The 21,328-nt window shown below is 41.1% G+C and overlaps 2 protein-coding genes across 4 annotated transcripts in view; both read left to right on the top strand.

The window, feature by feature from the left end:
* Positions 1–5,504, top strand: part of oga (O-GlcNAcase) — a 31,463-nt gene extending 25,959 nt beyond the window's left edge. The window contains exon 17 of one of the 2 annotated variants that reach the window (XR_016490863.1): positions 111–3,277. Coding sequence is in view for 1 of the 2 variants with exons in the window: in XM_021580134.3 (XP_021435809.2) it covers positions 111–247 (137 nt within the window). In the remaining variant the exon portion in view is untranslated. Of the gene's footprint in view, positions 1–110 lie in introns of both variants that reach the window. The other variant, XM_021580134.3, reaches the window with a different exon arrangement.
* A 1,817-nt stretch (positions 5,505–7,321) lies between these two features.
* npm3 (nucleophosmin/nucleoplasmin, 3) lies at positions 7,322–10,031 on the top strand. Of its 2 annotated transcripts, none has more exons than XM_021580133.3 (5): positions 7,322–7,537; positions 7,822–7,907; positions 8,131–8,250; positions 8,516–8,609; positions 8,959–10,031. In XM_021580133.3, the coding sequence occupies exons 1-5, from the start codon at positions 7,453–7,455 to the stop codon at positions 9,054–9,056; spliced, it is 483 nt and encodes a 160-aa protein (XP_021435808.1). In that variant the 5' UTR covers positions 7,322–7,452; the 3' UTR covers positions 9,057–10,031. The 2 variants fall into 2 exon arrangements, with proteins under 2 accessions (XP_021435808.1, XP_036816229.2); XM_036960334.2 differs by lacking the exon at positions 7,322–7,537 and adding an exon at positions 7,560–7,645.
* Positions 10,032–21,328: the final 11,297 nt, after the last annotated feature.

Raw genomic sequence — 21,328 nt, forward strand, 5'->3', positions numbered from 1 at the left:
ATAAAGGCTCATACATGCTTATACCAAATTCTAACGCATATCTGCAGCTTTTAAGTAGTGTTACCATAACTGTTACTTATGTTGCTAAGCTGTTTACTCTTTCCCCCCAGGTTCCATTGGTGCGTTCTGTGAGGTGCGTCAGGCAGACAAGAGGATGATGGACTTCTACAGTAAGCTTGGCTGCTTCGAGGTTGCCAAGATGGAGGGCTTCCCCAAAGACATAATCATCATGGGCCGCAGCCTTTGAGAACAACTACGAGATCATCAACACGGGACGCAGCTTCTGAGACAGTTGACAGCCTGGCTAACCAAGCAACCATGGAGCTGTATAGAAAGCTTAAGTCAGCCAGGCTAAGGATCACTGTCTGTTACCTTTACAAAACAACCAATACTTGATGATTTTATACTTCAACCACCTGGACTAGACGAGGCTAGAGGCCGCCTGTTTTTAGACCGTGTTCAGAAACATCGCATCTTGTACAGATTCACTGTGCTGCTGCTAAAGGCCCAGAGCTCTACCGGATTGAAACAGAATCCGAAACTGTTAAGAGCCACAGAGGTTATCTGTAAAGCCCTGTGTGTGTTGATTTGAGCCAAGATGGCGGACGGTTTCCCTCTGTCTTTGGTCTCCAGAATGGAGGTGATGACTGTTCCCCATGCGGCTGCAGGAAGTAGGAGCTGGTCAGGTGCCATCCACTCCCATTAGCCTTTCAGACCATTCGACTTGACTGTCAGTAGCCCCGAGTGGGGGTCTGTCTGTGTCTCACGCAGACACAGTCAGATATTACTCCATCTGAAATTGCACCGTATTCCCCATGTAACACATTACTTGTGTCTGGTTAAAGGTAGTGCAGTGTATAGAGAATATGGAGTTATTTGAGACTTGGTAGTAGATCCTGACACTACACCCTAGTATAGGCCTAGCTGCTGGTTGGGGAAAAGGGGCCTTTAAAGTATATTACAGTTTTCTCCTGCACCACCTCTTCACAGGTGGTCCTCCTAGCTAACAGAGTGGAAAGTGGTTTATGGTTCCACCTATACTGTTTTCTACTGCGTCCATTTCACTCTTTGAGTTTGAAAAATTCTCTCTTTCTGGTGTGTTAGATTCCTCAATAGTTTACCTAACCATGACAGACATGCAGATGAAATCATATGTTTGAGTGTTCGAGGAAACTTCTTAAGACTTAAGTAAGTTGTTTGCTTGAAACCCACCTGAGTAGAAATGGGTAACCTTGAAGAGAGAGAAAGGAATATGTGGAAGTTGTCACTTATGTTATGGTTTGTCTATTCCCTTAACCCTTTGCTTTTGGCCATGCTTTTTTACTAGGGATTTAACGATTTACCCAATACGCATCGGTCCCCAATTTGAAATGTTTTAAGATATAAGTGCACCGGTCCATGGACCCCAAACCGATCCAAATGTAGCATGCATCGGTCAGAAAACGATTTAAACGTTACAAATTGCCGGTTCACCAAAATGTTTTGCTCATTACATTCTTTCTACCTTCTGAAAATACTTCTCAACTTTTGTGTCAATGTCAAACTGCATGTAACTGTTGACAGTCATTGATCTACAAGGCGTTTTGCATGTCGAACAACCCCCAGGCAATATCAGTAGCCTAGTCAAACTGATACCCTTTACAGACAGACTTTACGGTATGTTTTTTTTTAAACAGGCACTGTTTTTTAGGACCCAATTCATAGTCACATTCTTGCCAGGATAAGCCTTTTTTTATATCTCCGTGCACATGCCGGCAAGTGTGGGAGTAGACGTGGGGCCAATGTGGGTGGACATCCTATTTTAATAAATCCATTATTAATTCATTTTAGGCTGGACCTAAGAAACATAACTCATTTTTCCCCCCAAAAAATAGAATGCCATGTATTGAGTTTAATTATGCTACTGGTCTGTGTGGCCTATATGGCTGCAGCATGCACGTGAAATCAATATTTATTTTGTTAATTAAACAGACAAGACATACTTGGGCTACATTATTGCATGCTAAACGTTTCCGAACAGTGATGGATGAGCAAACCGATCGATGAGCTATACCACCTCCACTTATTTTCCCAGACAGAGAATTAACAAAATATACAGACAAGAGATTCAGTGAAACAAAATCACCTTGATTAAGACAAGTCAGAGGCTTTTGGTCGGGAGTAAGCCTAGGCTACTAAGTGACTGCCAGTGAAGAGCAAAATAATCCACTTGTTAAGCTACATAACATGCTGGCAAAATGTTCTGATCACTGCTAATAAATGTGCCAACCAGACAAGATGATCATGAGCAGCACTCACCTCAACTTAACTAACATTACCACAGCCTAATTGTAGTCTTACCAATGTCCAAACAGAGGTTCGGTGAAAAGAAAAATCTGACATTGATTTATCAAGACCCCATGCTTGTCTCAAAGCTGAAATAGTTGACCACACGCAGGAAGGCCGCTGCGTCAATCAAATGTATTATAACAGCTGGATGACTGGGAGTTTCAGTAAGCAACAATTTGATGCCTTCAATTGGATTGGCCTACTTTATTCCAATATTTTTGTCATTCGGTGATGTCTATTCCAACGATAATTCTTTATGGATCCATCCAGTTATAGTTAAGACAAGTGTGTGGGCAACGCGAAGATGGGTGAAGTGACATGTCTCGCCAAGTTTAGAACTGCCAGGATGATAGTAGTAACTGGTGGTGCCTGGCTACCATCAAGACCTTAAGAGCGTGCCAATGCCGCCTCAGCATTACGGCTACATTTCATACTAAGCCGTAGGCAGAACTGTACCGCAACCAATTCGCCAGCAATACCTTTCATATATAAAGAGAAGTCGGCAAAAAGTTATCGGGATGCTAAATATAAAAGCGGATAAGATCTTGGTTTGGAAGGTGTATGAGAAGGGTGCAATTGCGGCCCGCAATTTGTGGTGTTCCTGTATGTGGATATTCCTGCATCTGCATATTCAGGATAAGAATGGCCACATTCAGGAATGCCCCAAATTGCAGGCTGCATTCACACACTGTTGGTCAAACTGCGCACAGTGCCCAGTTTTGCACGCTGACCAACACAAGGTAGGCGACCTGTTCCTGCTCTTGCACATCTGTGCGGCACCTTCAGCATGCAAATGCTAAAATGGCTTGCATGATATCAAGCTTTATTAGTTGAGTGACAACTTCTGTAATTTGCTACGTTATTGCTATCTATGTGCTGTTGAAAATGTATGTTTTACCGGAATAAAAGTAAGCTACCAGAGACAACTCATCTGGCTATACCTGCTGAACAGGGATTAACACTAGATTGTTTTGATTATTCAGGTTCACCATCAGCAATAGTTTTGATAGTTTTGCTTTTAACAATCCGTGTAGATGGTCGTTTTTAGACATACAGGGTAAATTTGATAATTTCATGACAAGGATACCAATCACTTTTGCGAGGCGCACTGCATGGTCCACACGAGGATATCACTCCATAACTTCCAAGCGGTCAAAACCATTCAATTTTGAAACAAAGTTGTGCTATATATTCATTGCCTAGGTCATAGCTAATTTGTGAACAATAAATATTGATACTTTGCTAGCTCAAACACTTAATCTGCACAATTTCTCAATTTTGATTTCAGAATCAGTGGGGGGACAAAAAAACATGCCTGTCCCCAAATCTGGTAATGGGGTGGTAGATGCCGAGTCTCCCTTATGGCTCATCTCAGGTGCCTGCATAGTACATACACCGCATAGAAATAAATAGTTTACACGAACACACACATACAGAGGCCCAGCTCATTAGCTCCATCAACAGCAGATTTGAATTTAGAATGGAAAATGAATGTGTTTATGCAACAAATGTTAGTGCATCGCCTCGACCGAATCGCATCGATTCCTTCTCTAATCAAACCTATTGGCACAGAATTGTTTCAAACTAAAACGTATCGTTCCTGTATCGTATCTAGATACGTATAGAATCGTCTTAAAAAGGAAAGATGCGCATCCCTATTTTTTACAGTATGTTTATATTGCTTTTGTATTGCCTTTTGGTTCATTGCCTTTCTATATGATTTTTCTACCTGTGGATATCTCCAAGGGGCCTATTGCCCTGTACTGTAGCTCACAGGTGATTATCATGCACGCTTATCTACTGTCAATCCACCTGACATATACATAAGGGGACTTGAGAATGGGTGGGTTCATGAACGCACCTTGCCTCAACGGTGGGCCATCTGCTCTGAAAGGTCTCTAGATTCAGTCACAAATCCAGTGCTCTGGCTCTTAAGCCAAGAGAGATGAGCCAAATCTTAATGTTAGAAAATGTGAAAATAGGACTGAACAGTTTGCAGATGCTTTAGTACTCCCACTATAATACAGCTGCTCTATTTCCCAACTTTCCATGATGTGCTGAGGAAAGCTAACCACTAACCAGAATCTTATCCAGGACAGCATGTTCAGTTAGAAATATACTGTGTAGAACAGACGCGATTCAACGCAAAGCAGAATGAGGAACCATGTCGGCTCTGTACGCCACATTTCTATCTGCAACGTCCTACAACATTGCACCCACTTGAATACCATTGCTGCCCTTCTCCCAGTTAGGGTTGTTAAGCTAGAGTGACATTGACTGACTACCTTCACTGGCCCTGGCTGTGTCAAGAGAAATGGAGGGAGTGATATACTATACCTAGGCCTTTTGTATCTACGTATGTGTTAAATGTTTTATACTCAGTGTTTCTCATTTTGCTGTTTTTGTTCATGTAAAGCACTTTGATCCTAACATGAAGCCTTCTTTTTGTAACAGGAGGATCAGCCGTAGCTCATGTTGTTGCTTTGTCCTAGCTGCCTGCCAATGTGATGTTTTGATACTGCTACATACAGTACATCTGTGCTATGCATGATGCTTATTAGATTTGTTTGGTTTAGCAAACAGAAAGAAAAATCACATCCATATTACAGTCTATATGGGGGGGGGGGGGTGATATCTTGATGCCCTTCCTCAACCTATGACGTCACCGCAGACAAGAGACAAGTCAATTAAAAGGAATAGGGGGAAAAGATGACAAGTATTTTTGTTAACAAAAAATGAGCTTTCTGATTTGTCATTTCTCAATGAGCACAAGCCTGAATCAGTTCAAACATTTTAAACACTAGTTAGATTGAAGTATATTAGTCTGCTCTATTCAACACGTCACCCTCCGTACTATATTATTCTGTGGTGGTCAAGTAAATTTCCCAGAGAGAATAGGAACATGTATCCTCCCAGTTCTCCACTGATATTGAAGGATTCACTTTTCCATAACGTCTGACATTTTATCATTGCTTGTGCTATTGTGACGACTGCTTATTTTTCCTGCCTCCTGAAAGTATAGCTGCAGTTGGAAGGGATTATTGTAGGCCTGCATTTGATGATACATACATAGGGACATAGTTTTTTTTTGAGGGGGACGTTTACTGAAACTCATTTCTGTAAAATGTGTATGTAAAAGAAATGGTTTATAATATTAATAAACAATTTTAAAAGTGTTTTGAGTAGTGTATTGTATGAACTCATGAAAAATGTGTTTTGATTACTGATATGACTGGGTGAGTTGTGTAAACAGCTGCAACTATTTAACAGGTATTGTGTAGACTACTGTACTATTAGGATCCCCATTAGTTATAGCCTAAGCAGCCGACAGTGCATGTGTGCGATATCTGCACTAGGCTGGATGTGCCCAGTAATACACGTGTTCCCCATGGACCGGCTCCAGCATCCTCCATTCAGGCTGCAAATTTCCCTTAACTAGTTTTAATTTCGAGAAGGTGGTGTAGGTCTGAGGAGTTTCCTGGCCATGGACCCAAAATATTGATGTTTTGTTCACTTTTGTTTCCTTGCAGGTAACCATGGTTTACAGAGGAAGAAGAATGATTCCAAGCACCACCCTCCTTTTGAAGCTTCCAGTCTGTTATTCGAACTCAATCAGCATGACAGAGTGATCTCCAGCCTTGTCCTCGTCAACACTCACACCTGTGTTAACGAGAAAATCACTGACATGATGTGTGGCAGGGCTGAAATGCAGTGGAAATGTTTTTGGGGGATTCGGTTAATTTGCATGGCAAAGAGGGACTTTGCAATTAATTGTAATTCATCTGATCACTCTTCATAACATTCTGGAGTATATACAAACTGAGGCAGCAGACTGAAAATGTATGTGTCATTCTCAACTTTTGGCCACGACTGTACATAGGATTCGATCATGTTCTCTAACCACGTTTCCATCCATAGTTTTTATTTGCGTAAAGTCATACCAAAGATGTTTTTAACTAACCCAAAATAGACCAGAGCCTGTTTCCAATGGGAGCAAGTGTATCATAGTGGGCAGAACAAGCAAGTAAACAGCTGTAACTATGTAACGGGTATTATGTAGACTACTGTATTTAGTATTTATTCGGATCCCCATTAGTTGGGATGAGTTGGACCGCAGAGTGAATAAAAAGCAGCCAACCCGTGCTCAGCATATATGGGAACTTCTTCAAGACTGTTTGAAAAGCATTTCAGGTGAAACTGGTTGAGAAAATGCTAAGTGTGCAAAGGCTGTCATCAAGTCAAAGGGTGGCTACTTTGAAGAATCTCAAATCTAAAATATATTTTGATTTGTTTAACACTTGTTTGGTTACTACATGATATCATGTGTTATTCCATCGTTTTGATGTCTTCACTATTCTACAATGTTGAAAATAGTAAAAAATAAAGAAAAACCCTTGAATTAGTAGGTGTGTCCAAACTTTTGACTGGTACTGTATATAATAGCATCATGTAGAGTATCGCACAGTCTACCCGCACTTTATCTGCCACTTTCCTGGGCGCTCTGAAGCCTTCTTCACAACAATTGAACCGCTCTCCTTGAGGTTCTTGATTGTTGGTTAGAGTCTGCCAGTTGTTGGCTAGAGTACACTTGCCAAGACCAAAGTAGGCATATTTGCTATTTAACGCAAAAGTGTTTGTAACAAAACTATCAGTAGAGTTGAACATGCGATGGAAACATCAACTTTTTATGTTTTATTTGGTACATGAAAACGGAAGTGGAAAATATATTTTGTGTGCACTATGCCATCACGCCCTGATTTTTAGTCCATTCGGTGGAAACACACCACTGATGGGAAAATGCGAGTATTTTCGTTATGTGGATTCTGGAATATTCGCATGAAAATCTGTCGCCAATTGGATGGAAACCTAGTTTATAAGGAATTAGTTGTTCTAACTAGTTGTTCTAACTTCTTATATTGATAGACCAACAGTAACTCATGCTGTAACAAGTAAACTCCAGATCCAAACCAAAGCCCATTGGCCCCTCCCCTTCAAACACACGTTGAAACGTATTTACGCCTGCGACGCGATTTGTTTTGACGTCATATGTTGCATCTCTTGAAAGCGAGTCTGATCTTCAATCGAGCTAGCTAATACATTTACTTTATTTTCACACAGTCAATTATGTCGCACAGTCACGGAGAAGATGATTGCTGCTCGGAAGATCACGGGAGTGTTGGCCAATCGAGACTGGAGAGCTATGTATTTAGTAAGGATCGCCTTTTCCTGAACAATCTGTTGTATAAAATGCTTGGTAGCAGCACACGTGGGGATGCCATCATGTATTTTGGATCGTGTTTGATTGTAAAACTAAAATGTAAAAAATACAATGAGAGTAACCGATTTAGAGAGAAATGTATTGTAAGAAAGACTGCTGAAATATTTAGATTTTGTCATAATTTTTATACACCCCAACTGTACGCGCTAATGTTACATCCGTCTCTGAAACACACGTGTAACGTTAGCTAAAATTGCAACATTGTATCTTCGTAGGTTGTGAATTATCCTCCAAAGTACCGTTCTACACATTCCAAGGGGACGAAGAGGAGGATTTGGAACACTTTCTCGAGCTACGGACGGTAGGTTTTTACTTTAATAAGCTATGAGACATGATAATCATGACATTGGAACCAGTGGTATCAGGTGTGCCAGGGTCCAGAGTTCTGTTGCTGTAGCATAGCTTACATGCCTCTGATACAGAAAAATTAGTGAATCAATGATGTAATGCCTCTAAAAAATCCACTATAATGATTGTATTTTGAGGGAGCGAAGTCCCTGTACAAATGTTGTATACATCTCTAGGTTTGCTTGGGAGAGGGAGCGAAGGAGGAGAGTAATGTGGTGGAGGTGACTGCTATGAACCACCAGGGGAAAACTATTTCTGTACCTGTCGCCAACCTCCATATCAACTGCCTGCCAATGGTGAGTGGCACACATACACCACCACCTACTTCAGACTGGGAGGGGAATGAAACATGAGATTCAAAAGAAGACAATTCTACATTCTCCTACACACTGCTTATTTGTAACGTTTGACTTTCCACGTGGGAAATGCATTGGCCACCTGTAACACTGAGGTTTCAGAGGATCTGAAAGTGCTAGGGATTGATTTTGGATTAAATGTCTGCCTTGCCGGTCTGCCTTGTGTGTGTGTGTGGTTGGAAATCTCAATTGTTTTCTTTCTCAGGTGAGTCTTGGGGAGTTTGAGCTGAAGGCCCCTGTCACCATTAGACTGAAGTCGGGTACCGGACCAGTGACCGTTAGCGGTCTGCACCTCATTGGTAAAATGATTGTTTTAATAATTGGCCTGTAAGGACATGATCATGACCACATATACATTAAAGGAGAAGATTCACCCATCATATGATGCAAAACTCGCCATACCGGCTGTATTTCTGCCTATTTGAGCATCAATGGCTCAGATACACATGGAAACATGAAATGACCCTGGGAATGGGTGTAGCAGTGCTTAGAGATGCACAAAAACTAACATTCAAAATTGGTGAATCTTTCCTTTTAAAGGGATAGTCTGTAAATTCTGGCCTGTTGGCAGTGAGACAGAGTAAACAGTCCTAACTGAGGAACTGCTTTTTTCCTAGTGATTTGATAACTTGTGTCCTCCTCTACCAGCCTCTGACAACGCTGACTCTGACTTGTCTAGCGAAGAAGAAGACTTGGACGAAGAGATAATCCCCATCAAACCAGCCAAAAAGAAACAGAAGTTGTAAAGGGACTGGATATCTGATTAATAAATGTTTCTTTAGGGAATAAAGATTTTCTTGTACCAATAGGAAACGTGAAATTCAGATTCTCTATCCCACTGGAAAGTTGTTTAGGAATGTGGGAAGAAACATACCGGGGGGGAAATTATGGATGAAAGATGCAGGAATATGGACCTAATTTTTGATCTTTGACTGTGGCCATGTTTGGGTTGTGGTTACTGAACCATGTCCAAGGGACTCTCTTTGGCCTGTTGGAGTGAGCTCTTGTTTTCAGCTGTGGAAGTGTTTGGTTCCATTATAAAGAATCAATTGCAATGTATTAAATACAATCAAGATCCTAAGATGGTTTTATTATTATTGTAGCAAGTGTTTGGTTGAGTGGAAATGGATAACTAAGCTTTTAGGAAATATTAGGCTGGGACCCAATCCGATCGGCCATGCGGAAACCACATTCACGGTAAATGGTACATGTCGGTTCAGTCAGAAATGACATTTTAATTGTCAATGATCTGAATGAATCCCTGCCATAGTTTCCTACATACTTTCTTCTCATGGTTGGTTACAACACCATCAGTTGACAGAATTTTTTTTACTATTGACTTTCAGAGTTGAAATGTACCTTTTGTTGGTGAAAGTGGATATACATTCATGTTTGCATGCTATCGTTTATTTGGATAACATTAAACCTAATTGTAAAATCGGGTTTGTGGGGAAGGGGGTTGGAGAGGTGGGTGTTAATCTATTGGTTTTCTTGCTCTTCTGGCTGGGTTGGATTTGAACAAATCAGGATAAATAAGTTAGCCAGGTAGCCTTGAGAAACACTCAGGCTTACATTGAACATTGGTTATTGAAAATAGCCGCACAAAAAAAGTTATGGTCCGTTTTGTACTATTTAGGGAAATGAAAGCTTGCTAATTAATTGATCATTTGATCACTTTTGTTGTACATTTTCAGATTCTATAAATAAAAACACTTTTGGTATTATGTCTCATTTATTGGCTCTTTAACAAATCAATTGTACATTTGAGTCTGACAAATGTTGTGTTGATTGGTCATCAGAGGCAATGGTATTTCATTGAATTGTGTTAAGATATGCCCTGCCCCTTCACACACAAACAATAGGCAGACGTACCCTTACACATAGCTTTAGGTGTAAGACAGAGTTTCCCAAACTCGGTCCTGGGTGCACGTGTTGGTTTTTGCCCTAGCGCTACTCAGCGGATTCAAATAAGCAAAGCTCAATGGTGGGTTGGTTATTTGAATCAGTTGGTTAGTGCTAGGGCAAAAAACTAAATGTGCACCAAGTGGGGGCCCCAGGACCGAGTTTGGGAAACCCTGGTATAAGGCATTCCATTTGACTTAAATGCAGGCACTTGATAAACACAGCCCAGTTTCAAAGGTTAATAGATGTGAGCTTCTCTTTCCAGACATTTATTGGTTTTGAGAGGGGAATCTGGCTGAACATAATTTATGGAAGAGAACTTTAAGAGCGTCAGGAATAGTTTCACACATAGAAGACATTTGTTTTCCCTCACTTTAAAGGCTTGCAGATGTACTATGGCTTATAGCAGGACATGGCTGAGAACTGTAGGAGGCTAGATCTGACAATCGACTATATAAAATTAAAACAACCAATAGGTGAGAAATATGAACACTAGGGGGCCTAACATGTGTGAAGACCACTAAACAGAAATTCTCTGCACAGACAGAGCTGTTGGTTCTCTCTCTACAGAATAGATCCAATGCCTTAATGTGTTTGTCTGACAACCCAACAACATGTAACTCACCATACAAAACAATGCTATTTTGCATATAAACATGATTTGTACAGTGGGGCAAAAAAGTATTTAGTCAGCCACGATTTGTGCAAGTTCTCCCACTTAAAAATATGAGAGAGGCCTGTAATTTTCATCATAGGTACACTTCAACTATGACTGACAAAATGAGAAAATAAAATCCAGAAAATCACATTGTAGGATTTTTTATGAATTTATTTGCAAATTATGGTGGAAAATAAGTATTTGGTCAATAACAAAAGTTTCTCAATACTTTGTTATATACCCTTTGTTGGCAATGACAGAGGTCAAATGTTTTCTGAAAGTCTTCACAAGGTTTTCACACACTGTTGGTGGTATTTTCGCCCATTCCTCCATGCAGATCTCCTCTAGAGCAGTGATGTTTTGGGTCTGTTGCTGGGCAACACGGACTTTCAACTCCCTCCAAAGATTTTCTATGGGGCTGAGATTTGGAGACTGGCTAGGCCACTCCAGGACCTTGAAATGCTTCTTACGAAGCCACTCCTTCGTTGCCCGGGCGTTGTGTTTGGGATCATTGTCATGCTGAAAGACCCAGCCACGTTTCATCTTCAATGCCCTTGCTGATGGTAGGCTTTGTTACTTTGGTCCCAGCTCTCTGCAGGTCATTCACTAGGTCACTCCTAGTGTGGTGCTGGGATTTTTTCTCACCGTTCTTGTGATCATTTTGACCCCAAGGGGTGAGATCTTGCATGGAGCCCCAGATCGAGGAAGATTATCAGTGGTCTTGTATGTCTTCCATTTCCTAATAATTGCTCCCACAGTTGATTTCTTCAAACTAAGCTGCAGATTCAGTCTTCCCAGCCTGGTGCAGGTCTACAATTTTGTTTCTGGTGTCCTTTGACAGCTCTTTGGTCTTGGCCATAATGGAGTTTGGAGTGTGACTGTTTGAGGTTGTGGACAGGTGTCTTTTATACTGATAACAAGTTCAAACAGGTGCCATTAATACAGGTAATGAGTGGAGGACAGAGGAGCCTCTTAAAGAAGAAGTTACAGGTCTGTGAGAGCCAGAAATCTTCTTGTTTGTAGGTGACCAAATACTTATTTTCCACCATAATTTGCAAATAAATTCATTAAAAATCCTACAATGTGATTTTCTGGATTTTTTTTCTCTCAATTTGTCTGTGTACATATGAAAATTACAAGCCTCTCATCTTTTTAAGTGTGAGAACTTGCACAATTGGTGGCTGACTAAATACTTTTTTTTGCCCCACTGTATCTCTCCAGTTATGCAGTGACCAAGCTTTAACTTCCTAACTGATGTCTTGAGATGTTGCTTCAATATGTCTACATAATTTTCAATCCTCAGGATGCCATCTATTTTGTGAAGTGCACCAGTCCCTCCTGCAGCAAAGCACCCCACAAACAGTTATATTTGTGTTTCATCAGACCAGAGGACATTTCTCCAAAAAGTATGATCTTTGTCCCCATTGTGCAGTTGCAATCCGTAGTCTGGCTTTTTTATGGTGGTTTTGGAGCAGTGGGTTCTTCCTTGCTGAGTGGCCTTTCAGGTTATGTCGATATAGGACTCGTTTTACTGTGGATGTATATATACTTTTGTACCCGTTTCCTCCAGCATCTTCACAAGGTCCCTTGCTGTTGTTCTGGGATTGATTTGCACATTTCGTACCAAAATACTTTAATCTCTAGGAGACGGAATGCGTCACCTTCCTGAGCGGTATGACAGCTGCGTGGTCCCATGGTGTTTATACTTGTGTACTATTGTTTGTACAGATGAACATGGTACCTTCAGGTGTTTGGAAATTGCTCCCAAGGATGAAGCAGACCTGTGGAGCTCTACAATTTGTTTTCCTGAGGTCATGGCTGATTTCTTTTGATTTTCAAATGATGTCAAGCAAAGAGGCACTGAGTTTGAAGGTAGACCTTGTAATACATCCACAAGTACACCTCAAACTGACTCAAATTATGTCAATTAGCCTATCGGAAGCTTCTAAAGCCATGACATCATTTTCTGGAATTTTCCAAGCTGTTTAAAAGGCACAGTCAACTTAGTGTATGTAAACTTCTGACCTACTGGAATTGATACAGTGAATTATAAGTGAAATAATCTGTCTGTAAACAATTGTTGGAAAATTACTTGTGTCATGCACAAAGTAGGTTTCCTAACCGACTTGCCAAAGCTAACAAGAAATGTGTGGAGTGGTTGAAGAATGAGTTAATGACTCCCACCTAAGTGTATGGAAACTGCCGACTTCAACTGTATCTACATTACTTACGCTTTATATGGGCATATATGGTGGAAACATAGGCTTATATATGTATCCACACATACAAGTACATATAAGTACATACACTGTATGACACATGTTGAAATATAAAATAATTGGCCGTTTTCATACAGTATATACAGTGCATTCGGAAAGTATTCAGATCCCTTGAGTTTCCACATTTTGTTACAGCCTTATTCTAAAATGGATTAAATAAAAACACTGTCCTAATCAATCTACACACAATAATGACAAAACAAACAGGTTTTTAGAAATGTTAGCACATTTATTACAAATAAAAACAGAAATTCTAATCCTTCTGGCTTCCGGATTAAGCGGGCATTGTCAAGAAGGATTAGAATTTCGCTTTATATGAGCATATATGGTGGAAACATAGGCTTATATTAGCTTTTTAGCATTCATAGCAATGGTTATCAACTGTACCACAGGGATGGAATGTTAGTAGCAGAAAATAGAGTTTGTGGTGGCAGCTGCAGAGAAGTATTTGGGTGTACAAGATTTTACGTCAGAAGAGTTACAGGGTGTTTTGAGTGGTGGAGTCCCATCCTCCCAGGCCATTGGCTTAAGGTAGGACCAGGCAGCATTGCAATTCTTGACACAATCAAACCGGTGCACCTGGCACCTACTACCAAACCCTGGTCAAAGGCATTCAACTATTTTGTCTTGCCCATTCACCCTCTGCATGGCACACATACACAATCCATGTCTCAATTGTCTCAAGGCTTAAACATCGTCCTTTAACCAGTCCCATCCCCTTCATCTACACTGATTGAAGTGGATATAACAGCTGATATCAATAAGGGATCATAGCTTTCACCTGGATTCATCTGGTCAGTAATGTTCCTCAAATTTTCACTGGTACGGAGCAAATTTCAGGTCTGTTGAGCTCAAAGTTGAAAGTTGTGAGAATTCTGTGCAACTTCCAGCACGCGTTTACTGTGAAAACTTAAAGCAGTTTTAGTTACAGTTTTAACAGTGGCCATGTAGGCTACTGTGGCTATTTGATCAAAATGTAGGCCTACCAGAGTGGCTTAACATCAAAAACAAAGGAGAAAATGCCTCCCCTAACATTTTAACATGGAAATAGCTGTTCTATCATTCAGCCTACAGTAGGTCTGCATTCCATGAGACTTTTGAAAATATGCAGGGCTTGACATTATCCTTTTTATCCGTCCTCCAGACAAGGTGACTGAAAATATAGTTGTGTTGTTTGATGCCAGAAACCACTTTACAAAATAAAATGCATTATTATTCCCACACCATTATTACAGAAAATCAGGCAAATTATGCTACCCTCTGCATGCTGGCTACTTAGCTTAGCTTTTTTCCTTACTTGATTTTCAAAGATGTCTAGAAATGTGTATGTTTTGTGCTCTTGTAGGAAGCAATCATTTCCCTATTGCTGACTACAAATGATCTATAACTGGGCTATTAACTCACTAACTAGCAAAGGATATGAACAAAATGTGCACACGTGGCTACATGCAGCTCTCGCTTTGATCTCAGAACAAGCGCATTGACTAATGAGCGCTCATGCTGTAAACACATATGGCATGGAAAAAGCAGGTGGTCCTAATGGTTTGTACACTCAGTGTATATAGCAAATTCAAAACATAACTAGCCATACTACAAATGATCTTGCTTTTACGACATGTACATAGACTTTTCTATTGTGGTATTGACTGTACATTTGTTTATTCCATGTGTAACTAACTCTGTGTTGTTGTTTTTGTCGCACTGCTTTGCTTTATCTTGGCCAGGTTGCAGTTGTAAATGAGAACTTGTTCTCAACTGGCCTACCTGGTTAAATAAAGGTGGAGAAAAAAATAAAATAATAAGTGAACTATTTAGTAATGTCACCTTTGCACCGGTACCGTTGATAAATACATCTTACACTGTTATTGGAAAGCTGTGATTCCCCTCTATTAAACAGTAGACTAGCCATGTAATTCTGACTATGTTAAAAAATATTCTATAAATAGCCAAATTGACAAATAACTTCCATAGATCTCCACTTAAACGTGAACATTTTAGCCTTAAGGCTATAGATAAACATATCTTAATTAACTACCTTGCTTTGAAATAGCCTACCTTATCAATTTTTATCCCTGATTAATTGAATGAGGGAATAATTGTATAAAGACATAAGTATTTGGTTGTAATGTTGCTATATTTTTATATCAAGGGTGGCCAAACATTCTCCAGGAGAGCTATTGGGTGTGCAGGCTTTTGTTCGAGCCATGCTCTAACACACCAAATTCCCACTGGGCACACACTTTAATCAACATTGTTTCAATTAAATTACATTGAACAGACGTGGAATAGACATTAAATTGACATCTGTGCCCAGTGGGATTGTAGCCTAAACATCAGCTGTTCAACAGAACATTGACAAGCAGACTCGGGTGTGTTTCAGGGCTGGATCTTTTCATGTAATCCAACAAATGTAAACACCTGGAGTTAGCTAAATGGCATTGGCACTTGGATTGGAACCGGTGCTATGGTCAGATGACATGAAAATAGACCTCTTTGGCCACGCACACCAGTGGTGGCTTTTGTGTCAAAATAAGGATGCATAAGCAGATACCCATTGTAAAATATGGTGGTGGATCTTTGGTATTATGTGGATATTTTCCTTCCACTGGTCCTGGGTCCCTTGTTAAGATCAATGGCATCTTGAACTTTACCCAGTACCAGGACATTTTAGCCAAAAACCTGGTTGCCTCTGCCAGGAGGCTGAAATTGAAGCCGCATGTGGATCTTCCAGCAAGACAAAAACCTCAAACAAAAATCTAAATCAACAAAGAAATTGATAATTGACCACAAAAATCAACATTTTGCAATGGCCATCTATCTACCTCTGGACGTGAACCCTATTGAAAACCGGTGGTTTGAATTGAAGAGTGCAGTCCATAAGCGCAGGCGACAGATATCAAAGATCTGGAAAGATTCTGTATGGAAGAATGGTCTAACATCCCTCCCAATGTGTTCTCCAGTCTTATAAAACATTTTAGTGTCATTATCCTCACAAGGTGAGGTATTGAAAGGTATAGAAAATAAAAATAAAATAAACATTACTTCCAAATATTTTTTTGCATACAACATACATACAGTGGGGCAAAAAAGTATTTAGTCAGCCACCAATTGTGCAAGTTCTCCCACTTAAAAATATGAGGCCTGTAATTTTCATCATAGGTACACTTCAACTATGACAGACAAAAGGAGAATAAAAAATCCAGAAAATCATATTGTAGGATTTTTAATGAATTTATTTGCAAATTATGGTGGAAAATAAGTATTTGGTCACCTACAAACAAGCAAGATTTCTGGCTCTCACATACCTGTAACAACTTCTTTAAGAGGCTCCTCTGTCCTCCACTCGTTACCTGTATTAATGGCAACCGTTTGAACTTACAGTGCCTTGCGAAAGTATTCGGCCTCCTTGAACTTTGACCTTTTGCCACATTTCAGGCTTCAAACATAAAGATATAAAACTGTATTTTTTTGTGAAGAATCAACAACAAGTGGGACACAATCATGAAGTGAAACGACATTTATTGGATATTTCAAACTTTTTTAACAAATCAAAAACTGAAAAATTGGGCGTGCAAAATTATTCAGCCCCCTTAAGTTAATACTTTGTAGCGCCACCTTTTGCTGCGATTACAGCTGTAAGTCGCTTGGGGTATGTCTCTATCAGTTTTGCACATCGAGAGACTGACATTTTTTCCCATTCCTCCTTGCAAAACAGCTCGAGCTCAGTGAGGTTGGATGGAGAGCATTTGTGAACAGCAGTTTTCAGTTCTTTCCACAGATTCTCGATTGGATTCAGGTCTGGACTTTGACTTGGCCATTCTAACACCTGGATATGTTTATTTTTTTAACCATTCCATTGTAGATTTTGCTTTATGTTTTGGATCATTGTCTTGTTGGAAGACAAATCTCCGTCCCAGTCTCAGGTCTTTTGCAGACTCCATCAGGTTTTCTTCCAGAATGGTCCTGTATTTGGCTCCATCCATCTTCCCATCAATTTTAATCATCTTCCCTGTCCCTGCTGAAGAAAAGCAGGCCCAAACCATGATGCTGCCACCACCATGTTTGACAGTGGGGATGGTGTGTTCAGCTGTGTTGCTTTTACGCCAAACATAACGTTTTGCATTGTTGCCAAAGTCCAATTTTGGTTTCATCTGACCAGAGCACCTTCTTCCACATGTTTGGTGTGTCTCCCAGGTGGCTTGTGGCAAACTTTAAACGACACTTTTTATGGATATCTTTAAGAAATGGCTTTCTTCTTGCCACTCTTCCATAAAGGCCAGATTTGTGCAATATACGACTGATTGTTGTCCTATGGACAGAGTCTCCCACCTCAGCTGTAGATCTCTGCAGTTCATCCAGAGTGATCATGGGCCTCTTGGCTGCATCTCTGATCAGTCTTCTCCTTGTATGAGCTGAAAGTTTAGAGGGACGGCCAGGTCTTGGTAGATTTGCAGTGGTCTGATACTCCTTCCATTTCAATATTATCGCTTGCACAGTGCTCCTTGGGATGTTTAAAGCTTGGGAAATCTTTTTGTATCCAAATCCGGCTTTAAACTTCTTCACAACAGTATCTCGGACCTGCCTGGTGTGTTCCTTGTTCTTCATGATGCTCTCTGCGCTTTTAACGGACCTCTGAGACTATCACAGTGCAGGTGCATTTATACGGAGACTTGATTACACACAGGTGGATTGTATTTATCATCATTAGTCATTTAGGTCAACATTGGATCATTCAGAGATCCTCACTGAACTTCTGGAGAGAGTTTGCTGCACTGAAAGTAAAGGGGCTGAATAATTTTGCTCGCCCAATTTTTCAGTTTTGATTTGTTAAAAAAAGTTTGAAATATCCAATAAATGTCGTTCCTCTTCATGATTGTGTCCCACTTGTTGTTGATTCTTCACAAAAAATACAGTTTTATATCTTTATGTTTGAAGCCTCAGTTGTGGCAAAAGGTCGCAAAGTTCAAGGGGGCCGAATACTTTTATACTGATACAGTGCCTTGCAAAAGACCTGTCCACAACCTCAAACAGTCACACTCCAAACTCCACTATGGCCAAGACCAAAGAGCTGTCAAACGACACCAGAAACAAAATTGTAGACCTGCACCAGGCTGGGAAGACTGAATCTGCAATACGTAAGCAGCTTGGTTTGAAGAAATCAACTGTGGGAGCAATTATTAGGAAATGGAAGACATACAAGACCACTGATAATCTCCCTCGATCTGGGGCTCCACGCAAGATTCCACCCCGTGGGGTCAAAATGATCACAAGAACGGTGAGCAAAAAGCCCAGAACCATCCCAGGACCAGGACGACTGATCCGTGTAAAGGAAAGAATGAATGGGGCCATGTATCGTGAGATTTTGAGTGGAAACCTCCTTCCATCAGCAAGGGCATTGAAGATGAAACGTGGCTGGGTCTTTCAGCATGACAATGATCCCAAACACACCGCCCGGGCAATGGAGTGGCTTCGTAAGAATTTCAAGGTCCTGGAGTGGCCTAGCCAGTCTCAACTCCATAGAAAATCTTTGGAGGGAGTTGAAAGTCCGTGTTGCCCAGCAACAGCCCCAAAACATCACTGCTCTAGAGGAGATCTGCATGGAGGAATGGGCCAAAACACCAGCAACAGTGGGTGAAAACCTTGTGAAGACTTACAGAAAACGTTTGACCTCAGTCATTGCCAACAAAGGATTGAGATAAACTTTTGTTATTGACCAAACTCTTATTTTCCACCATAATAAGTAATTTGCAAATAAATTCATTAAAAATCCTACAATGTGATTTTATGGATTTTTTTTCTCATTTTGTCTGTCATAGTTGAAGTGTACCTATGATGAAAATTGCAGGCCTCTGATCTTTTTAAGTGGGAGAACTTGCACAATTGGTGGCTGACTAAATACTTTTTTGCCCCACTGTACCTCTTGACATATTCCACATTTTGTTGTTACAGCCTGAATTCAAAATGTATTAAATATAATTTGTCTCACCCATCAACACAATATACCCCATAATAACAAAGTGAAACATGATTTTAGATTTTTTTTTTTTTTATTGAAATTGACAAATATCTCATTTACATAAGCATTCATGCCCCTGAGTCAGTCCATGTTAGAATCACCTTCGGCAGCCGGGTAAATCTAAGAGCTTGTTACACCTGGATTGTACAATATTTGCACAATATTATTTTCTAAATTCTTCAATCTCTGTCAAGTTGGTTGTTGGTCATTGCGACACAACCTTTTTCAAGTCTTGCCATGGATTTAAGGCAATTTAATTTAACTAGGCCACTCAGGAATATTTAATGTTGCCAATGTTAGTTTTTAGGTTACTGTGTTGCTGAAATGTGAATTTGTCTCCCAGTGTCTGTTGGAAAGCAGACTAAACCAGGTTTTCCCATAGGATTTTGCCTGTGCTTAGCTCTATTCCATTTATTTTTATCCTAAAAAAACTCCCTAGTCCTTGCCAATGACAAGTATACCCATAACATAACGCAGCCTCCCGCTGCCTTGAAAGTTTGAAGAGTGGTACTCAGTGATGAGTTGCGTTGGATTTGACCCAAACATAACACTTTACATTCAGGACATAAATGTAATTTTGTTTATATATTTTTTTTGTGTGGCAGTTTTACTTTAGTGCCTTATGCAAACAGGATGCATGTTTTGCAATAGTTTTTATTCTGTACAAGCTTCCTTTTCACTCTGTCATTTAGATTAGTATTATGGAGTAACTACAATGTTGTTGATCCAGCCTCAGTTTTTTCCTATCACAGCCATTAACTGTAACGCAGCTAGAAATACACAGGGGACAATGGGAGACACCTGAAGGGGAGTGGAGACAAGTGAACCAGATCATGGTGTGACACACACCCCCCCCCCCCCCCCATCTGGGCAGAGGGTACGCCAACTTCTTCCTCCGCTCAGGGAAGAGCAGGGCCAAGGAATACGCGAAGGGCGAGACACCAGTAGCCGAGTAGGGAAGGGTGTTGCGGGCGTATTCCACCCACACAAGTTCCTGGCTCCAGGTGATGGGGTTGGCGGAGGCAACGAAGAGCCGTCTCCAAGTCCTGATTGGCTCGCTCTGACTGGCCATTAGACTGGGGATGAAAACCAGAGGACAGGCTGGCCGACATCCCAATGAGGGTGCAGAACATCTTTTCCCGGTTCTGGAAGAACTGAGGCCATGTCGACTGGAAGTTTATGGATCCGGAAGATGTGCTGCACCATGAGCTGGGCCGTCTCCTTGGCTGAAGATAACTTGGCAAGGGGAATGAAATGGGCGGCTTTGGAAAACCTATCCACCACCATAAGGATAGTAGTATTGCCATCTGACGGAGGGAGACCAGTGACGAAGTCCAGGAGAACAGGGAGTGGTTGAAGGAGGCCAGCCGGAGCTTGCCGTGGAGTCTTATTCTGTGCACACACAGTGCAGGCGGCGACGAATGCGGAGACATCAGGAACCATGGTGGGCCACTAAAAACATGGATGGTCTCAGGTTCAGACGGTGTAGCAGCGGGGCTATACAGGCGTGAGAGCGCACCAGGTTTCACATTCTTGGACCCAGGGCAGTAGGAGATAATAAAATTGAAACGAGTCAATAACAGGGCCCATCGAGCTGGTCTTGAGTTGAGGCGTTTAGCGGTGCGGAGATATTCCAGGTTCTTATGGTCAGTCCACACTATGAATGGATATTCCGCCCCCTCTAACCAGTGCCTCCACTCCTCCAACGCCATCTTGACCGTGACTAGTTCTCGATTTCCCACGCCATAGTTCCTCTCAGTGGGATTAAGACGATGGGAAAGGAAAGCGTAGGGATGCAGCTTTGGTCCTGGGACAGGACTTCCCCCACTGATGGGACAGGTCTGGGTGGATTAAGATGGGAGCTGTAGTGAATCGATGCTTGAGGTCTGAGAATGCCTGGTCATCTGCTGGAGACCATGTGAATGGGACCTTGGGAGAGGTGAATGCTGAGAGGGGGGAAAGCCAGGGTGCTTCAACCCTGGATGAGGCGACGGTAGAAATTAGCAAGCGATGTTGCAGCTACACTCTGGATGTGGGTTGAGGCCAATCCACCATCGCGCTCACCTTGTCAGAATCTATCTGAATATTTCCTGCAGTGATGACGTATCCTAGGAAGGAGATGGTGGAGCAATGGAACTCACATTACTCTTCTTTATCAAACAT

Source organism: Oncorhynchus mykiss, chromosome 23 (assembly GCF_057628025.1).
Source record: "Oncorhynchus mykiss isolate SJ-2025 chromosome 23, ASM5762802v1, whole genome shotgun sequence".
NCBI lineage: Eukaryota > Metazoa > Chordata > Actinopteri > Salmoniformes > Salmonidae > Oncorhynchus > Oncorhynchus mykiss.

What these genes read in the sequence shown, in the direction of transcription:
- npm3 (XM_021580133.3), top strand. Translation starts at nt 7,453, where the DNA reads ATGTCGCACAGTCACGGAGAAGATGATTGCTGCTCGGAAGATCACGGG. An exon ending in ACTTTCTCGAGCTACGGACG is followed by an intron (nt 7,908 to 8,130) that starts GTAGGTTTTTAC and finishes ATACATCTCTAG; the next exon opens with GTTTGCTTGGGAGAGGGAGC. An exon ending in ATATCAACTGCCTGCCAATG is followed by an intron (nt 8,251 to 8,515) that starts GTGAGTGGCACA and finishes TTTCTTTCTCAG; the next exon opens with GTGAGTCTTGGGGAGTTTGA.